The 19,760-nt window shown below is 35.9% G+C and overlaps 1 protein-coding gene across 5 annotated transcripts in view; it reads left to right on the plus strand.

Moving 5' to 3' along the window:
- Positions 1-19,760, plus strand: part of ARK2N (arkadia (RNF111) N-terminal like PKA signaling regulator 2N) — a 66,519-nt gene that overhangs the window by 32,082 nt on the left and 14,677 nt on the right. For 2 of the 5 annotated variants that reach the window (XM_074340037.2, XM_074340036.2), the window contains exon 3: positions 117-12,215. The exons of 1 other annotated variant lie outside the window; for it this stretch is intronic. In XM_074340037.2, coding sequence (XP_074196138.2) covers positions 117-679 — 563 coding nt within the window. In that variant the 3' untranslated portion in view covers positions 680-12,215. 2 more of the 5 variants (XR_016021167.1, XM_019739682.3) reach the window with 2 other exon arrangements.

The raw sequence follows: 19,760 nt of genomic DNA on the forward strand, positions 1-19,760 counted from the left end.
TATGGCTGTTCTTAGTAATGCTTATGCTATTTTCCTGAATAAGCATGTCTTAATAAAAATACAATTTTCTGAATTAATGATGTTTTATCAAATGGCCTGCCTCAATGTCTTTAAAGCTGACTTCAGTCGTGCTGGGGGATCTGAAGGAGCGCCCAGGGAAATTCCAGGATTACTGGACAGGGGTGCTGTGTGTGATAGGAACCACGTAGGCAGTGTCCTAGAAGAGGCCATGAGCTGTTTTTCCCAGATGCAGAGGCAGACAGAGGAGACGCTCTGCGTGTGGATGGAAAAGTTAACTCACCTTGACACTGGCGAAGAGAACAATCCGCTGCTGGAACCCAGGGGACTTAAAATGCAGCTAGTTGGCCAAAGCCTTTCCCCTATCACCCAATCAGGTGCTTACATGCAGATGCCTGATTTCCAAGAACTGCCACAGCAGCCCTTTGATTCTTATGTGACTTGCTGGAGTGTTGACAGTACATTAGAATTCCCAAAGACTTGTAACAGTTTTTCAGTTAACTTGGCTGAGAATGGGAATATTTTAGAACAACCTTTGAATCTATCACAAAATTGTGTTAACTATCTGCTTTTTGGATTGTGTAAGAAAGAATTTGTTTTTGCCCATTGTAAGTTTCTTTTGATTTTTAAAAATTATAATAGTAAACAGTTTCTTTTTTAAAAATTAGATATTCAGAACAAAGCGGAATTTGACAAATCTTAGCTTGAGTTTTGTTACATATGGTTGGAATGTAGAACCATATTTATATGATAACTAGGAATGATCCTTATTTTATGTTTTTTTTCATGCCAAAAATATAAATAAGGTATAAAATAGGGAATCTTAGTGAATCCAAATAGGTAAGTAGTTAATTCTTTGAGACTCTTTTAGCATTTATTTCCTACAAACACTGTTGACTTGTTTCTGATTCCGGTAGGGGGAATCACATAATTAATCCCACTCTGAAGATCATGAATGAATGTACTGCATGAACATTTTTATATCATTCTTCCATATGTCGTTTAATGAACTAGTTTGTTGCTAGTCTTCCATGAATTATAATATTAAGTAACATTTATATGAAGGAAGAATGAATTAATTTTTGAGCAAATATATACTCTGTACGTACTATGCAAGATACTGTGGGGAAAGCAGATTAGACTGGAGTTTGATATCATGCATGAGAACAATAGTCTTTCATTGTTACATAGATGATCTTGAGCTCTATCTTAAAGTTCAGTGCCTGAGGTAATAGCCTGACAGATATCATCCAGTGAAATTGTCCAGTACCTGATGTAAAGGTACCTGTTGAGGAAACAGATGAAATGATCACTCTATTAAGGGTATGTATTGAATGGGTTTTTAAGTGACTAGTGACTACGTGTATTAGCTAATGTACTACCAATTTAATTTTGTTTTCAATCCCTGGACTGAAAATAAATGGTCTTTGGCATGTTAAAGGGCCCATGGAGTATGTCAAAGGGAAGAAAATGTCATAGGATTGAAAGTCTTGCAACATGATATCTGTATGTGTGGCCCAGTATTGGGAGATACTGGTATTTTATCTTTTCTGCATTGGTAGGAATATTGTGAGAAACAGCTAAATTAGGATGAAAGTTTTCAATAGGAATATGTAACTTTGCTAACACTACCTTTTTAAAAAAAATTGTGCTTTGTACAAATAAAAATTTATTAGTCTTTCCCTTCAAATTTATAAGAATTTCTAAACATGAAAAAAGTTAAATATTTTAATATCTGATGAAGTTGCAACTTAGGGAAAATATCTAATTCTGTGTTTTGTAAGATGAAGGATAGGTGGTGTGTTTGGAGTTTCATATATAAACAATCAAGAACTTTATTTTAATAATTTACCAATAATTTTAGTCAGAAAAACTATCACCACTTTTTTTACTCAGTTCTATATCCACATACTTGCAACTTGTAAACTAGCTGCAATAGACTGAGCCCATTTTTTTTTTCTTTTCTAGTTTTGAACTGAAAAATAACTATGTTATTTGGTGTTTTCTTTTTTAGAACTTGATGTATGAGCATTGGAAGTTAACTTGGGGGGGAAGGCTTGTTAATGTGCTCAGTTCTCATTTAAGAATATATGTATGAATTGATGAAAAAGACCAGAAGTGTCGTCTTTATTGTGTAATGACTGTCAGATTTCCTGAACATAATTTGACAAATAGGGCTTGTCACCAGTAAGGTTTGAGCACCAATGCAACTTATGATAAATTTCTTCACATATGCTAAACTCTTACATAATGTTAGTATGACTTTTCACCATAAAATATAGGAATTTATTGTAATTGATGGATTTTTCTCAGAAATAATAGTGCAACACTTGTAAACTACTTCAGCTAATTTTTTTTTAAAGTTAAGTTTTGTATCAATGGAAAGAGCATATTGGTTTTGGATGACTGACCAAATTTGAACTAATTCTATAATCCTTACTTGAAGTTGAGATGTTTTCAGGGAAGTTTGTTCTGTCTTCAACTTTTTACTGGGTGCACAGATTTTACTAGACATGGAATTTAGACATAAGAAAATATTAATTTCAGCATGGTAACGATATTTTTCTATGCATGTATTGAAGCAGTTTTGCTTCAAGCACTTTTTTGTTTCTTGATTTAATATTTGATATATATATAAGCATGTTCTGAAATGCTTTTTATTTTTAAAATAGAAAATAAGAATTCATCTTTTAAGAATAACATAGACAAATAATTCCTAGTATTGACTGGATATATTCTGATTGTTGTTATTAGATAACAGAGTAAGAAGTCTGGAGTTTTTTCTGTTTTGTTTCTATGAAAAATTTAATTGGAATGGAATTATCAAAGGCTTTATTTTATTTTATTGAGGTATTATTGACTTACAGCATTATATTATTTTCAGGTATATAACATAATGATTCAGTATTTGTATGTATTGTGAGCAGTATTTGTATTGTGAGTTGACTACAATAAGTCTAGTTTACATCTGTCACAACACCTAGTTGCAGAATTTTTTTTGTGTGATAAGAACTTTTCAGATTTACTCTCTTAGCAACATTCAAGTATACAGTATGGTATTATTAACTATAATCACCATGCATCCTTACATCTCCATGGCTTAATTTATTTTATAACTGTAAGTTTATATCTTTTGACTCTCTTCACCCATAAACACTCAACTCCTCACGCCCTGCCGTCTACCTCTGGCAATAGCCAATCTCTGAATTTGGTTTTTGTTTTTTTAGATTTCATAATGGCACTTGTCTTTGTTTTAGCATAATACCCTCAAGATTCATCCATGTTGTCGCAAGAATTCATTTTTTATGCCTGCCATAAAAAAGAATGGAGATATATATATATTCGAATAGCACGAATATATATATATAAAACTACATTTTCTTTATCCATTAATCCGTTTGGACACTTATTTCCATGCTTTGGCTGTTGTGAATAATGCTGCAGTGAACATGGGGATGTCCTTTCAATTTAATGTTTTCATTTTCTTTGGATAAATACCCAGAAGTTGAATTGCTGGATCACATAGCAGCTCTATTTTTAATTTTTTGAGGAATCGCCATACTGTTTTCTGTAGTGGCTGCAGCGATTTACACAAGGGTTCAAACATAAGTTTTAATAATTGATATTCAAGGTAATAACATTTTGAATATTTAGAAGGTATTAAACACTAATAATTTTGGGAAGCCTTTCTACATAATTTCGGATAAAGATTAGAGGGGTTTTGGTAAAAAGAAAGGGAACACCAGAATATATTGAATTAATTCATAGAATATATGCCAAAATGCTAAAATTTATTTTAAAGTAAAATTTGATATTTTGGGGTTTGGAGAGTTTTGTAGCAGAAACATATACAATTTTATCCTGATTTTCAGTTTCTCACAGGGCCTTGAAAATATGTTGCTGTCTTAAAGATTGTTTTGAAAAACAATGTTTTTATGAGTTGTGCTTTAAATGATTACACCTTCTCAGGTTGCATAATTTTAAAATTCCTCTTTTTTTTAAAAAAAAAGTTTGTTTTTGTATTATGGACATGTAAAGAAGCATCAAGTATTTGCAGTAGTTTTAATACTTCTTTTGTTTTTTTTAACTGCTGTTGTGGATTATTGAATGCTTTTACTGACGCAAAGTCTGTATTCGTAAGATTATAAGTAGTACTTACAAGTACTAATACGAAGAAGTGGGAATTACTTTTTGTATTGTATGGTGACATTTTCATGTAGGTATTGTTTTAGAAGTGCCTACTGGTCTTTCCTCAATTTACCTTGAATTCCCTTAATTTTCCTTGAGTTTTAAAAGGGTGAGGAGTGTATTCTGTTTAGACTCTTGTAGTCTATAAAGGGCTAATGCTGGAAAGAAGCTTCTTTCAACCTATAGCATTATTCAAGACATGGTTGAAATGCTGTTTATTTAAGAATAAAATTCTATATCTGGATTATTGCATTTCTCTAATATATGCACGTAGAATTTAGCTGCTGGTATTTAAAAGAAGGCATCATCGCCTCACTAAAGGTAAACGTGTTTTCTGATAATCTGTCTGTAGACTGCTTTCTGCCTAGTTTGTGTTAATTCAGTGTTCTAGGACATTAGATACCTAATCATTTTAAGCGAATTTAACCGGCAGATTCGACGGATCTGGTTATTTGAGCCGCTTATTAGGTAATACTAATTCATAATTATATTGATGCATATTTGTGTGCATTATTAAAATTAAGTGGAATAAAAGCCCAAATAAAATTTTAATTTAGAACACAACACAGTGAAATTAAAATCTTAAGATTAAAAAAAAAGATTTAATATTTTGCGTGAAGTGTTTTTTTCCCCCACTTAGAAGTAGAATAAAGGATTCTGTCATTTTGGATCTTCAAGAGAAAGAAAAGCCTGTTTTTTTGGTTACCAATTCAGAGGAATGAGCTTAGTTTCAAGGGTGTGTGTGTGTGTACCCACCTTCAGAATTCTGTAATTAATTTTGTATGTTTATTAATGTTATATTTGACAACTGTCTGGAGACAGATAACTGCAATCGTAATCAGGGATTTTACTGGATTCAGGTCATTAATATAATACCCATTCATTGAGTCTTAAATATATGTAAGAAAAAAATGTTGCCAACAGATAAACCTAGTTACGGTGATTAAATTGGAGGGAAAAAGTCATTTTATTTATTTTTATTGTTGGTGAAAGTTTTTCGACCTCTTGTTTGTTTCACTAGCAGACTGAGTAAAAGAAGATACAACAATTTATTTTGCTTCATTTGTCGTTCCCTACTGCTATGCAGATTTAATAGCAAGGATCTCTGAATATAAGTATATCTTAATTTACATAAGATTTATACTTAAAATTTGTATGCAAGTCCAAATATTAGAAATGAAATCATTTAAATCTTCTTGGTAATGAAAGAAGTGATATAGTGAGTCCTTTTGTTGAGCAAACAGAGCACCCCAGGTTGCTATTACTAATGATTTCCACTTTTAATATCAACTGAATTTGCCTAATGGTACAGTTACATGAAAGTTATATAAGAGATGGTATACAGGCTTTGTTGCTATCAACTGTTTAGAATAACAAATTATAGGCAAGTTATCTTATAGAAGGTGACCTTTTAAGTAATTGCACCCGTTCTGTTTTGTTTGGCTTATACTGTTTTCCCTTTCTCCTGTTTGTATTATTTAAATAGCATAGTGAGGGCACAATGAAACTGATTTTGTGGAATGCCACAGGGCAGAAAATACAGTGTCAAAACAATTTCAGCAAATTTATTAAAATTTATTTATTATTAAATTGTTATATAAAAATTGTTCTCAAAGAAAAATTCTTCTCAAAATCCTCTCCAGAAATAGCATATATGCCCTCAATCATTGTAGAGATAAGAAATTTGTATTTAAATTTGTCCTCAAGAGTTGTTTGAGTATTATGAGTTGCAAACTAGCTTGAAGAACTTCGGAGTTTCTATGTATACTTTTAATTTTTTCCTTGATTTCTAATTTTACTTCCTCTGAAGTTTAGGAAAGTTAGTGGGGATTGAAACCCAATTGAGTTTACTAGTATTATTGAGTCGATCTTTTCGTATTTAATTATCACAACATATAACAGAATGAAAGAATAATAATTCACGAGGAAGTGTATTCTTTGATAACAAAGTCTTATTCCTATTATAACTAAGATTTGAGAAGAATGTTATTAAATTACTGTGATTTTTATTTTATTGCATTTTTCTTTATATCTTTTATCTGACTGTGCATTTGAAATGTAACAACTGACCTAGATAAATAAAAATTTTAAAAAAGAAATGTTTCTCGTTACTCTGTTGAGGACAGTGTTGTTATATTAGTGATTCCCTACCAGTTAATTCACAGTAAGTGTTCCTGAGTCAAGAAACCTGCTTTTCCATAATGAAATCAATGGTATTAGCTTGTAGTTGATAAAGCTAATAATAGAATTTACATATTTGTGGATAATTTTCAGTTTTTTGGTAATTGGTATGTCGAAAAAGGAAATAACAGAATACCATATTTAACATACAATGTCAAGATTCTTTTCCTTGATATGTCCTAAATTATCCTGTTAAAAATTGAGGAATATTTTGAAAATAACAAAATTTAGACTGCTTTGAGGAGTAATTAAAAAGCTGGAGTGGATGAATCTTTAGCAGGGTACATAGACATGTTGATGTAGCCAAAATCCTATCCAGTTTTTGTGTTTTTCTTTCTTGTATGTAGTGCAGATATTTGTTTTATTCTCTGTAGATCTGAACCTTCAAAACAGTAGGTCATGGACCTGCCCCTGAAATAGAAAGATATATTGAAAGATCGTGACCTCTTCCAGTGCCCCGTTTTCTGTATTTTTCTCTCCAACATCCAGATAAATTACGTCATCTTTTTTGAGTTAACTCCTTGATTCAGTTTTCCCAACTATGTAGTTAGTGATGATGGGTTAAAATTAAATTGTTTTTCTTGTTTGGGATCAACTTTTTAACCACCCTGATAATCTTAAATATTTGCTGTTACCTCTTCTTGGATCCTTTCATAATTAACTCTTCTTCAGTATCATAGGTAACTTCTGGGTGGAGAAAAAGACCTGTCATTTACCAGTATGACATAAGGACAGATGTAATCCTTAAAACTTTATCCCCCCCTTGGAATCTTCATAACACCTACATTTTTAGTAATTGAGATAGGTATGATGAAACAAGTACAAAGTAGGCATTGATTCAGTTGTATTTTAAAAAAGACTTCCAAACAAAATTTCAGTGCATATTGCCACGTTTCATTTCCATTTTAGCCCTATCTTCTCAGACAGTTTTCTTTTTACTAAAACAGTTTTAAGATGTTATTCTGAAGAAAATATACACAATGCAGTTTTTGGTATTTAAAGCTCCTTTTTTTCTAGGTATGGCACTTTTCTACATAGATTTTTGTCTTTTTTGGTTGATGTAATTAATCATCTTTTCTAAGAGATGCTTTCAAAATGACTACTTTCTATTTTTGCAAATTGTTCTATGTATATATTTTTATTATTTGATAGTAATAAAAATACAGCATAAATATTTTTGTATTTTTTCTCATTTGCAAATATAAGTTGTCATCTTGGTAAATATTTTGGTGTGTAATGAAAAGGGTGTTTTTTTCTTGGATAGATTCTCCTAAAATGCAAATTCCCTTCTGCAACTCTTGAGGTTGGCCTTTTCCCTCAATCCCACACCTCATTTAACCACACCTATTCCCCTCACCTGGCCTCCACATGCCTTCTTAGACACTTTGGCTAGTTAAGTGCTAAGAATTCTTTCGGGTGTAACTTTTTTTTTTTGAATCTCACTATCTGGATTGAGGTTGAGTGTGATTTCCACCCTTTCCTCTTTTCCCTTAATGTTGTAGATAATGGCACTGGGCCTGGACCCCTTAATGACTGGGCTGACAGAGCCTGTATGAGGTTCTTTGGCAGCAACAAGGTAGATTTTTCCTCTCCTAGTGAGGGGTCTTTTGATGTTGGCTGTAGTAGGGAGGAAAGAAGGAATTTTTTCTGAGTTTTATTGTTTATTACTATAACCATAGAAATGGTACTTGAAGGGGCAAATAATGTATTGATTCATTGCCCCACCTTTCCTTGGCCCTAAGGCAGCAAGAGAGGAGTGATATTTCCAGGTATCTCAGGGATACAAAAGGAATTCCTGTTTCCCGGATCTAGACTTCGGACTGGGAGACTGACAACATTTGTGTTAGTGGAAGGGCTCTGCAGACAAGGATGATGCTAAATATGAAATAACCCAAACTGCTCTCTATTTCACTTTGAAATACTTGTATGTGACTGCATCCAAGATGACATTTCAAACAAAAATAAAAACCCAAAAGGCCCATTTGTGATGATCTGGTTAACTCCAGCAACACATTTACTTCAGAAGGTAAATGAATCTATGACCCATATCAGGCACCAGCCCAGGCAGTGTCTCAAAGCTTTCTGCGTACTGCGTACAGCAGAGTTTACATGCAAAGATAAGCAAACAAATAGCGAAGTAGGGCAGGTGCTAATTATAATGGAAAGGTGGGGGGACCAATATTTGAATTCCTGTGTTCTGTGTTATGTCTTCTCTAACCCTCACCATATAACCCTGTGGAGAAGCAGTAGGCAGGATTTTAACCCATGTGTTTGCTGCCCAAAATCGGTGTGTACTTGCTGTGCTGCTCCCAGTCTCGCCTGTACATTCCTGTTCCCTCAACAAGGAGAACAACTGTAATCTATTCTCTTTCCACCTAACAAGGACTCAAGTTTCTCATCCATAAAATGATTGTGGTAAATTTTGTAATTACCTTGTATAGTTTCAAAATTTTGTGCTTTTGATTGTCAAATTTGAAAGGAAGGATTTGTCACGGTTAAATGTAGTAAAGGATGTTAGGTTTTGCTTTGTTTTTTTGTTTATGTGATTCAAATTGTTTCCATGAGATTTCTATAGAAGAGAATGTATTTAACTGAAAGAAAACTAATTTATAAAATTAAACATTTGATGACAACAATATAGAAGGTGTAAGTTTGTAAAAGTATAAATCTCATTGTCAGGAATGTGTGATGACATCTACATTTTGGTATTTGAAAGTTAGAACCTATTTATAGGCTAGGAGGTCAGTAAGAGGGTACAAACCTATTTCTAGCATAAAATGGGTGAGTTGATGTTCTTACATACAAAAAGTAGTCTGTTGATTGCTGGACCTAAGTTTTCTTGCCTTGTAATTTGTAACAGGCAGCAGAATTTCAAAATGTTCCAATCAGGAGGAGAAATATAGCACTTTGCTTAACCACAGACGAAATCGTTATTAACTAATTGTGTTAAATTTACCTTTATAAGAGTGATACTTTAATTGTAGAAAAGCTAGTGAGTTCATTATTATAAATTTTTGTTTTAAGATTTTAATAGTAATCACAGCAGGTAGGAGAATGTGGAGTTTGGATAACCTTAAATATTGTAAAAATGGAATGTGCTTACATTAATGACCAGATCGTAAATTGGAAATGTTTCCATGTGTAACTTGACTTGAAGTGACTATTTGGATGTTTTTGAAAGTCAGAATAATCTTAGTAGCAGTCCAGTTGTTTAACAGCATAGAGGAATAATCAAATAAGAGGAAGGGCAGTATCTCTATGTTTATTCCATCCTGTAATGAATTGACAGAGACATTCTGTCAAGGTGCTGAATTTTTTTGGCTCCTCCTCAGTGGTTTGGTGTTGTTTTTTATCTTCAAGAGATACTTCTTTTAAAAGATCGATAATATTACTGCAGGACCTTACCTGTCTCTTAATTCTGCTATGAAGCATGAGTCTCATTTTAAAAGAATATTACAAATTGTCACCATCAGTTAGCTAATATTCACTTAATAATTCAAAGTCCAAGCTCTGATGCTAAATGTGTTAAACATATCTTACGTAATCTTGGTTTGCTAATGATAAGTGTAAGGTGACCTTGGAATGCAAGGTCCTTAATTGTGGTTTCTTGGAAGACAAAGTTGGAAAGGCAACTATTCCTTTACTTTATTAAAATTTGTGTAGTATTGACTTGTCATCGCTTGAATATACTGGAAATGAAAAATGACAGTGATAATCATTTGTTTTAACTGTTAACTGTAATTAAAATATGAAAATATTACTGTCTTTGTTTATGATGAATACAAAATTTAAGCTAAGCTATAAGGTGTGCTGTTTGGAAATATGGAAGATGCAAGAATGAAGCCAGATAACAAGTTTATGCTTGTATTTCCTACTGATGAAGACTTTCAGACAAGTTATTTCCATGGGTAGGTGCTATCACTCTGCATGTACACATACACTTAATACTTTTTTGCATGACTATACATGTAGGAGTGGTACAATTTTGACTTGACTGTTGACCTGTTACCTTAATTTGGTAGTTGTGGGGGAGGGATGTGGGGCAAGTGCTGTGAGTGGTATTAGTGATACAATTTAAAAATAAACCACTAATTTTTTGTAAACACAAAACACTTAAAAAAAATAAAGCCCTTTAAAATATAGAACATTTGGTCAAATAGTCAATATTGTACTTGACCTTCATATTTGGGCACAAGTATTTGGACATCACATAGTACCTCAATTCCATAATAATCATTTTGAACTCTGATGAGAACTCAATAAATGATACAGCTTTCTTTTCTTTTTTTAGAAAAGAAAAACCTCAAACATGAACCAATTTTTTTATTTTTTTTTGCCATTTGAACTAAAATCCATTACCAACTGATACCAAGGCCACACTGTTGAATTTTATGAACTCGATTTTACCCTTTTGGGGGAATTAGAAATTGTTTTTAAGTAGTCAACTGAAATTGTCATGATCGTCAGACTTTCATGTTGTGACATGTCTGTTCTTTATACAGTGGCACTTAACAATTCATTTGCCTTTATGTTTGGTCATTTTTTTGTTTTAAAAATGTTGCTACATAAGCCTGTGGTTTGGGAACATAGTTTTAATGGATAAATAAATACCCAAGTATGTTCCATGTTTTATTCAGTGACAGTTTACACAATGGATGTTTGTATTAAAACAATAATCTTTCATTGTGTTCTATTTTAATGATTCATTGGCATATGTATTCCTTCATAGTCAAGATTTCCATAAAATAGGTGTGTTTAATGTTAATTTGTTGGATAATATTAAAAAATCTTTATGGAAACATAATTTGCCTGCATTTCCTAGTTGTTGGGGGGAGAAACAGCATTCCTTTATTTCTGCTTCTAAATTGGTGGTAGTCGTAAGGGATGTGTTTCATACTTGAATGAAAACTGTGCTTTTTGCTGTTATGTTAGAAAAAGATTAGATTAGCATTTTAAAGCATGTATCTGTTCTACAAGCATGAACATTGAGTTATTTTAGCATGAATCACTACAGTGTAATTACTTTGGAACTCAGCTGCCCTTTTCCAGCTAGTTAGGGGTTTAGAGGTAGAAGGGAGCTCTTATTTTTCCAGTAAGAACTTCAATATCTTCCTCTGAAATAACCCATAAGATAGCGTATCATTTCCTTGAGTCTGAGCTGGTTGTCTTTCTCAGGGAAAAGAAAATATAAATATCCCTCACAAGACATCCAAAGCAAAATCCTGAAGATGGATTTTGTGAGTCTTGTCTTTTTGTAGAATGTTGTAAAATGTATAACATCCCTGATATTATAAAAGAGCTTTACTGGAAATAGTTAAGTCAGTCAAGTAGAGCTCTTAGTGTTAACCTGACTTCTTTAGAAAGTAGGAAAATATATATTTGATTTTCTTCGGAATCTACTGGGGAGGTTTAGTATTAGTTACTAAGAGAAAGAACTAGATTCATTCTCTTAAAAAATACAAATTCAGTTTTAATAATTTGCATCTTTTTTTTCTTTAAAAGATCATTTTCACTTTCTCTGTGGAGTCTTCCCCTTTTTCTTAATCTTTTGCTCTGAGAGTATGACGTCAGTTCAGTGTAACATTGTTCAGTATAGTCTTGTCTTCTGTTCTTCATAACACTCCTTTACCTCCTTCCCAAATGTGTCCCTCATCTTTGTAAGCGTGGGTTATCTTTTCCACTCCCACCCTGTGTACAAAATATTAGATGTATAAAGTGCAGCTTTTCTGATCAGCTAGAGTAAGATAAAGGCAACTGGCGTTTAGAGGGCTCTTAGTTTCAGAAGTGTTTTTCACCCCACACATTAGATACAAGTATACATTTTCTTTCCTCCCTAGATGGACCTCCAGTTGTAGCTCATTATGATATGTCTGACACCAGCTCTGACCCAGAAGTGGTAAATGTGGACACTTTACTGGCGGCTGCAGTAGTTCAAGAGCACAGTAATTCTGTAGGAGGCCAGGACACAGGAGCTACCTGGAGGACCAGCGGGCTTCTAGAGGAGCTGAATGCGGAGGCAGGTTGGTCTCCCTCCCTTTCCCCTTCTCTAATGGTGTCATGTGCATGTGTCCTGGTAGCTTGTTCTTGTAGTGGACCCTGCCGAGCAGAGCAGGCTAACCCGAGGCATCTGGCGCTAGGTGTTGGTGACTACCCAGGGTGCCGTGTATGACAAACTGAAGGGAGATTTGGGTGACATGTCATTCATCTTTCCTAATCGGGAGGAGGCAAAAGTGACAATACATAAGACATTAATTATAGGCATAGGTAGATCTCAGTAGGCGTATTTCTTGATGAAAAATGCCTAACGTATGTAAAAACCACCCGGATGACCTAATACTCCTCCCCTTGCCCCAGCCCATCTCCGTTTCTCAGTTGTTTCCTTCAGGTAACTGCACAGCTGCCTTGAAGCTGGGGGAGGGGCTCTTAAACTTGCCCTGTGGGGCTGTTGCTCTGCAGCGCTGCACTTCCTTCCACCTCTCCATGTGCAGTGTCACTGTTACTTCCCCACCATAGTTCTCACATTTGTCTTTTCTAACCCTTCTCTTTCAGTTTCTGCCTCCGTTACCTCAGGGAAACCTCTCCCTGTCTTGCGTTACTTATCTTGGTTCTGTGATGATTCTTAAATGTGATATTTATTCACTAAAAAAACCCATTTGCCACTACCTTTGAAAATCTTGCACAGTGAGTCCGAGTTTCCTTCAATATGTTTCTCAAAACTCTTTCAACATTCTTTCTAATTTAAACCTTTTTCTAAAAGTACTAGTACTGAAGTTTAAAAAAAGAAGGGGAGGAGATTGAGAGACTGCTTATATAGTGTGTATTTTCTTACTTTCGTGTTATGGAAGGATCATGCTTTCCTAGTTAAATTATAAATTGCATTGGCTTTTATGAGTGAATCTAGTAACTTAATCACTACCTAAAATATATTTATGGGAAATGAGTTTCTATTACAAAAATAACAATGGGTTATAGTTTAGAACATTTTATATAAAAATTGTTAGAAAATAAAAAACAACTCCATAGATCATCGTCCTTAATTCTTCCTTTCATAATTTTTGATGGAAGTAAGTAAAACTCTCTTATTTGTTGAACTTCTAATTAATGTATTATGGCTAATTTTGGAGCCCGACCTGAATTTAATTTTAACTATGTTTTGACTGCTAACTGCCTGTTTGACTTTGGATGAGCTGTTTCTCCTCTGAACTTCAATTTTTATATGTATAAATACTTGCTTTGCCCAACAAGGGTCTTTTAAAGATTTATTAATATGTAAAAGTACTTTTAAAAGAAGTAAGTAATAATACTTTGTATCCAAGAGTGGTAGTTTGACCACATTTTGTGTAATATGTGTTTCCAAGTTTTATAATTTGTTATGTATACTGGCTAGTTTATCTTCATTTTTCATCCATTGACAAGTAAGTGATCCATTTTATTTCAATTTTATTTCCCTGTTGCTTTAATCTTGCCATTAAATGTTGACCACTTTATAGTAAATTCTTGAGAAAAACATGAAAAATTAACTTTTTTTTGCTTTTCATATAGCTAATTTTAATATTTGGGCCATATGGAATTGTTAATATCTGACTTCTTGACCTACAACAAACCCAGCAATTTCATATGATTCAACCTAATAATGCCAGGTTTGGGATCTTAAAATATCAATAAGGTTGCCAGCGTTGGAGAAAGCATCACGTTTTCAGATTCAAGTAATTGTTAGCTTGGTTATTTAAAACATCACTAGCACGCGTGGCTTCAACTTTGTTCCTCTTTCTTTTCCCCTTTCTATTCCGAAGCTGTCCTGAATTTGGTATTTGATGTTGAGGATTACTATGTATTTATTTTTTTTACTGCATTTGTTACATATCTGTAAACAAGCATGTTTTAATACTAATTGGTATTAACATTGAAGGTAATCACTTACAAATTGCTTCTTTAGTTCACCAGTTTTTGAGCTATGTTCTTGTTAGTAAGTGTGGTTCTAGTGCATTCATTTTTCACTGCTGTTTAGTATTTCACTGTATGAATGAATATATCACAATTGACCTACCCATTCTTTTGGATATCTAAGGTGCTATTCCAAATGATGCTGCCATTAACGTTTCTTATACATGTCTTTTGGTACATGTGTGTGATAATTTCTCTAGGATATAATAGCGAGAACGTATGTGTCTGTCAGACCATAAATTATGTGTAACTTTTTGTATATCATAGGATGTGGTCATAGCTGGGACACTTTTTTACAAAGTCATTTATTGGCTCATTCAAAGGCTTTTTTCCCCTTAAATTTGGCAATGCAGGTATGAGAATCAATAAAACTTAGTATACTCGAGTCCCAATGTAATTGTCATAGTGGGAACTCATCTTGCAAACTCAAAAGTACTTAGTGTTGCAACAAAATGTTAAAAGAATTTATCCTCAATGGTCAGTTTATAGTTTTGAGATGAACTATTATCTATCAATTGGATGATCATTCTTGTGTCTTGAGTTTAAGATAAATGTTCTAAGGGTTAATCTGAGTCTTTCTCTCCCTCCCAACAAAATAAAAACCCAGTCACTAAATAGACTGTTCAGGGGTTAATCAGTAGCAGCTTCTCAGACCAGCTCTGCAGCCCTACTCCATTTAGGATCATGAACATAATCATTGGAGATAGAATGCAAAATAGTTTTTACTGTTTAGTTTTAGTGGTTTTTGGTTGTTATTTATTTTATTTTATTTGAGGAATATTGGGGAACAGTGTGTTTCTCCAGGGCCCATCAGCTCCAAGTCATTGTCCTTCAGTCTAGTTGTGGAGGGCACAGCTCAGCTCCAAGTCCAGTTGCCGTTTTCAATCTTTAGTTGCAGGGGGCGCAGCCCACCACCCCATGTGGGAATTGAACCGGCAACCCTATTGTTGAGAACTCGCCCTCTAACCAACTGAGCCATCTGGCCACCCCTCTGGCAGCTCAGCGGCAGCTCGTTGTCTTCAGTCTAGTTGTGGAGGGCGCAGCTCACTGGCCCATGTGGGAATCAAACCGGCGACTCTGTTCAGAGCTCGCGCTCTACTGAGCCATCTGGCCGCCCCTGTTTAGCTTTAGTTTTAACCAAAGCAAAGAGTTGAAATTAGGAAAGCCCCTGGTCAACAAAAGACCTAAACTTTCCATTTCAACTCTACTATCTGTTCACTTTTTCTTACTTGATGCTGTCATTGAACAGTATAGTAGGTGGCAACAAATGGCCTGGTTTTGAACCAGCAGCCACTTACAAACTGTATGACCTCAGGTAAATTATGTAAAGCCTCAGTTTTCCCTATTTACAAAATTGGGATAAAACAAGTGTCCACCCCAAAAGGTTATTGTTAATCATTAAGTGAAATAACATAATGTGATTGGTACAGGATACAGCACACAGTAGGCCCTCAGGAATGCTAACCAACATTATAGTAATATAGACTGAAATAGACTGAATAAGGAAGTGATTAATGGACCCAGTCAGTGGGGTTCTGATTTACTGTCCTGCCTTGGAATGAGTTGTTCTCACTGCAGTATTTCTTACACTTTGCTGAAGCATGGAAATTACCTGAGGTGCTTACAAAAGTTCAGACTCCTAGGTTTCTCGCTAAAGGTTCTATAAGTAGATCTGAAATGGAGTGTGGGAATCTGATTTTTATGATTACCCCCAGCTAACTATTTCATTGGACATGTTTAGGAAGCTGTACTGGTACATCTGAAAATGGCTTAATTTTTGTCTATTGCTAGTAATAGCTCACTGTAAATGTAGATGAAGCTAAGAGAAGCAGCGGTCTGATGCTTTCTTGGTGTGGAAGGCTTATAATTGTGGTAAACTAAGTTTATTTACAGTTTTTTCCCTCCTGGAAAATTAAAAATTTTGAACAAATGATTTCATTTTTCTGTCAGCCTTCTCGTCAAGAAGGTAGGCTACGAACATTTTCCCATTCTTAAAATAGGGATGGTAATCTTGATTTGTCTGTTACACAAGCTTCGTTATAGTGCAGAGAAACAAACCTTGGGTTTCTTGTTCTTTTAGCATAGTGCTTTTTATAATCGGACCAGCATGGCCATGTTTCTGTGATTAGTACTTTGAAGTCAATATGTCCGTCCTGTGAAGGAGATCAAGTTTGGTCACGTTCTTTTTGTTTACCAGCTTCATATGGACCACAAGATTTTAGATTTCTGAACTGCTTTTCCACTTTTTAAAGTTGTTTTTAACATTCTTGTTAAAAAAAAAACCAGACTAAACACAAGGTAATAATTTGCTTGTTTTAAAGCAAAATGAGTAGGGACTTAAGATATTAACCCGTTTTATAGCTACTACACCACTGTCAGCCAGTATGTAATAATTTCCTTTAATATGCTGCAAATAGACCAGGACTAGCTCTTACGCAGTAGACTTGTGAGTTAAAATGTAGTTACGTTATTTCTTTGGAAGACAAAAGAAAATGTCTGCCATGATACATTAGTTACTACATTTTGTGTGCTTCTTTCTGACTTACATGTTGAAAAGGTTGTAGTGGGAGGACAAAAATTTAGAATTTTCTCATAAAGTAAAGTTATCTTTCCAACGAGCCACACAGGCAAAGACCTACACAGAGATAGCCGGCTGCCATAGAGCTAAATATAAGTCCTCTGATTTATTTCCAATTTAATGTATGATAATTGTGGTATTTACACTTTTCCTGCAGGGCTTATTCTTGTCCTCGAACAGGAATAGATTACAACCACGGACAGTATTTGAAGAACCTCATAGCATCTTTGGCTTACTTTTGCATATTCTTTAGGCAGTGCTCTGCCATTGGATTCCTGTGAGATCATGGCGAGGGGAGGCGGTGGGAATGGCCCAAAGGCCAGAGAGTGTCAGACTGCACAGGAGCTCCCAAAGGAATGTGTGACATGCTAAAGAGGGTTACATTGCGAGGAAAGGACTCATTGTCCTGGCTTGGAAATAGACAGAAGGGGGATGCTTGCCTGGCTATTGGAGAATGCTTTGGTGTCTCTCAAAGAGTATGGCATCCCATAGATTGGTGTGGGTCAGCTGACTTGTTATCTGAGTGGCACATTTGATCTAATGGCTCTGACAGGAAATGTGGCAAAATTCTCACACCATTGGTCTAGAGTTAATATTCACTAGAAAATTTGTATTTAGCCCCTGTCAGTTAATCTCATGTCCCTGATTTTATCTCGTACTGAGTTTTAGACTAAGTAATAAAGAATATTGGCTGCAAGAGCAGACCCTGATTTTAGAACATTATACAAGTTCTCTATTAAATTCCAGCAGGGTTGGATTACAATATTTGTGGTCAAAGTAGCCTTGCCAAAATGGTTTGGATTGATCTAATAATGTGAAAGCAATGTGCAAAATATTAGTTTCTAGATCCATAATGGATGAATAAAGTTAGAAGAATCTTAAATATGGGTGATGGTTATCTTGCTCTTTTTAAGATATTATAAAATTATGAGCAAAAGTAGCATACTTATTTTTTCATTTCTTCCCCCTTATTTTAAAAAAAAGGCAGAGTGATGATGTTTCCAGGTCTAAAAGGAGGCGATGTAGGTGGTAGGGTCAGGATGCCCGGCCTAATCAGTGAAGACGGGTTATTCAGAAATGTTGATGACGGAGACATTTCATAGAACATTCCACAAGTTGCAGTTATAAATTAGAACTATGGAGATAGAGCTGGGCACAGAGATGCTAAGAATTAACTTTGTCATATTCTTGTTGTGTTTTCTTAATCACTGTTGTTTAAAAACATTGAGCAATCAAGGAGGAAGAGTTTGCTTATAACAACCCTGACTCCTACAATCTGCCCGTTCAGTGTAATTCAGTTGTTTCTCTTGAGGACCGTAAGGCCTGAGGCCCTTGCTGAGAGTCTACCACAGGGCGCTTTAAGTGTCTCTTGGGGCTCACTTAGCTCTTTGCTTCTTAGTGAGTAGGCATGGAGAGTTTTGCCGTGGTTGTACATATAAACAGTGAGTATTCATATAACGAGTAATAATGAGAGCGGGACTTAAAGTGGAGAGAGATGGAGGATAGGCTTTCTCAGGAGAGAAACCAAGCCAGATGCCAAAATTTTTCACGAAGGAGTGAAACTGCCCTGGAGTCCATGTCTGAGTGAAAGGGAAGCATCCTGGGAGATGCGGGCTGCTGGTGTCGGTCCAGGAGGATGGCGGACGGTCCGTTACTGAGCAGCCGCTTCAGAGGACTGCAGGGGAGGTGGCATTTCAGGAGAGTCAGGTTTCCACGAGGAGATGAGGAGAAAGAAGTCCCTGCAGTTTTCCGTGGAGCTGGCATTCCCGAGGCCAGTGCAAAAGTTGTAGGAAGGTGAGGAGTGAGCGGCTGTGGCAAACGAGAGTGGTAACACCGAGTGGAGGAGAAGGTGGGAGACAAATCGACAGGTCCAGAGGCTTGTGTTTTGTGGGTGGCCAGGAGGGTGGAAATACAGTGTTTTACGTCTCATAACCAAGTATTTATTGTAGGAACAAATAGATGAAGTCAACTTACACCCGTACAATCCACGGCTGCGCTGGTTTCCTCCTACCTTTTCCTAATGCTTGCTCTTTTTCCACTGGGGGCCTTTCTCTACTCTCCTGCTGTTCCCTCCCCTGCACTGTTCTTTTGCCTCATGGACCCCAGCAGCCGCCCTTCACGGTCCCCTCCAAGCTTCCCTTCTTTCCCCGCCTGGCATCTGTGAGCCCAGCTGTCCTTTGCCAGCCTCCTCCGCTCCTTGTATCGTCGGCGCCCCTGCACACTGGGAGTCTGTATCCACATGGCTCCGCACAGCTGGAGAAAAGCACATGGTGGGGAGTTCAGGGTGACGTAACCCCAATCTGCATCCTCGCCCTGGCGTCAGTGCTGCCCTGTGCCTTTTCTCAGCAGCATTCGTGCCTCACAGTGGCGACTTCACTTTTCTAATCCCCCACCCACACCTGCGCTCTGCAGATGGCCTGGCCACATTCTTCACAGGTCAACCGTTCCTCAGCTTCTGTCATCAAACCTGTTTGTGTTCTCTGCCTTTTTTCTAAATGTGGCCTGGTCTCTCCTGTCTTTAAAAACTGCGGACATACACATCCCCCCACTCAAACCCTTCTTCCGCTCTCAGTACCTCTCTCAGTTCTCCTTTCCCTTTCATTCTTCAGCGTGCTTTGCTGCATTTGCTTCCGCTCCATCACCCCTCCGAAGCTCCTCTTGCTACGGTCACGTATGGTCATTTTGTCACTGATTCTGATGGGCTCTGCTTAGTCCCTCCCCTTATCAGCCTTCTCTGTTGGGCATTGGTAAGCACTTCTTTCTAGAAATGCTCTTTCCCTGGTGTCCTGGCTTCATACCTTTGGGATTCCTTTCTACCTCACTTACCTTGGTGAGCACCCCCTCCTCTGTC

Source organism: Rhinolophus sinicus, chromosome 4 (genome assembly GCF_057876585.1).
Source record: "Rhinolophus sinicus isolate RSI-liver-muscle chromosome 4, RSI-T2T, whole genome shotgun sequence".
NCBI classification, from domain to species: Eukaryota; Metazoa; Chordata; class Mammalia; order Chiroptera; family Rhinolophidae; genus Rhinolophus; species Rhinolophus sinicus.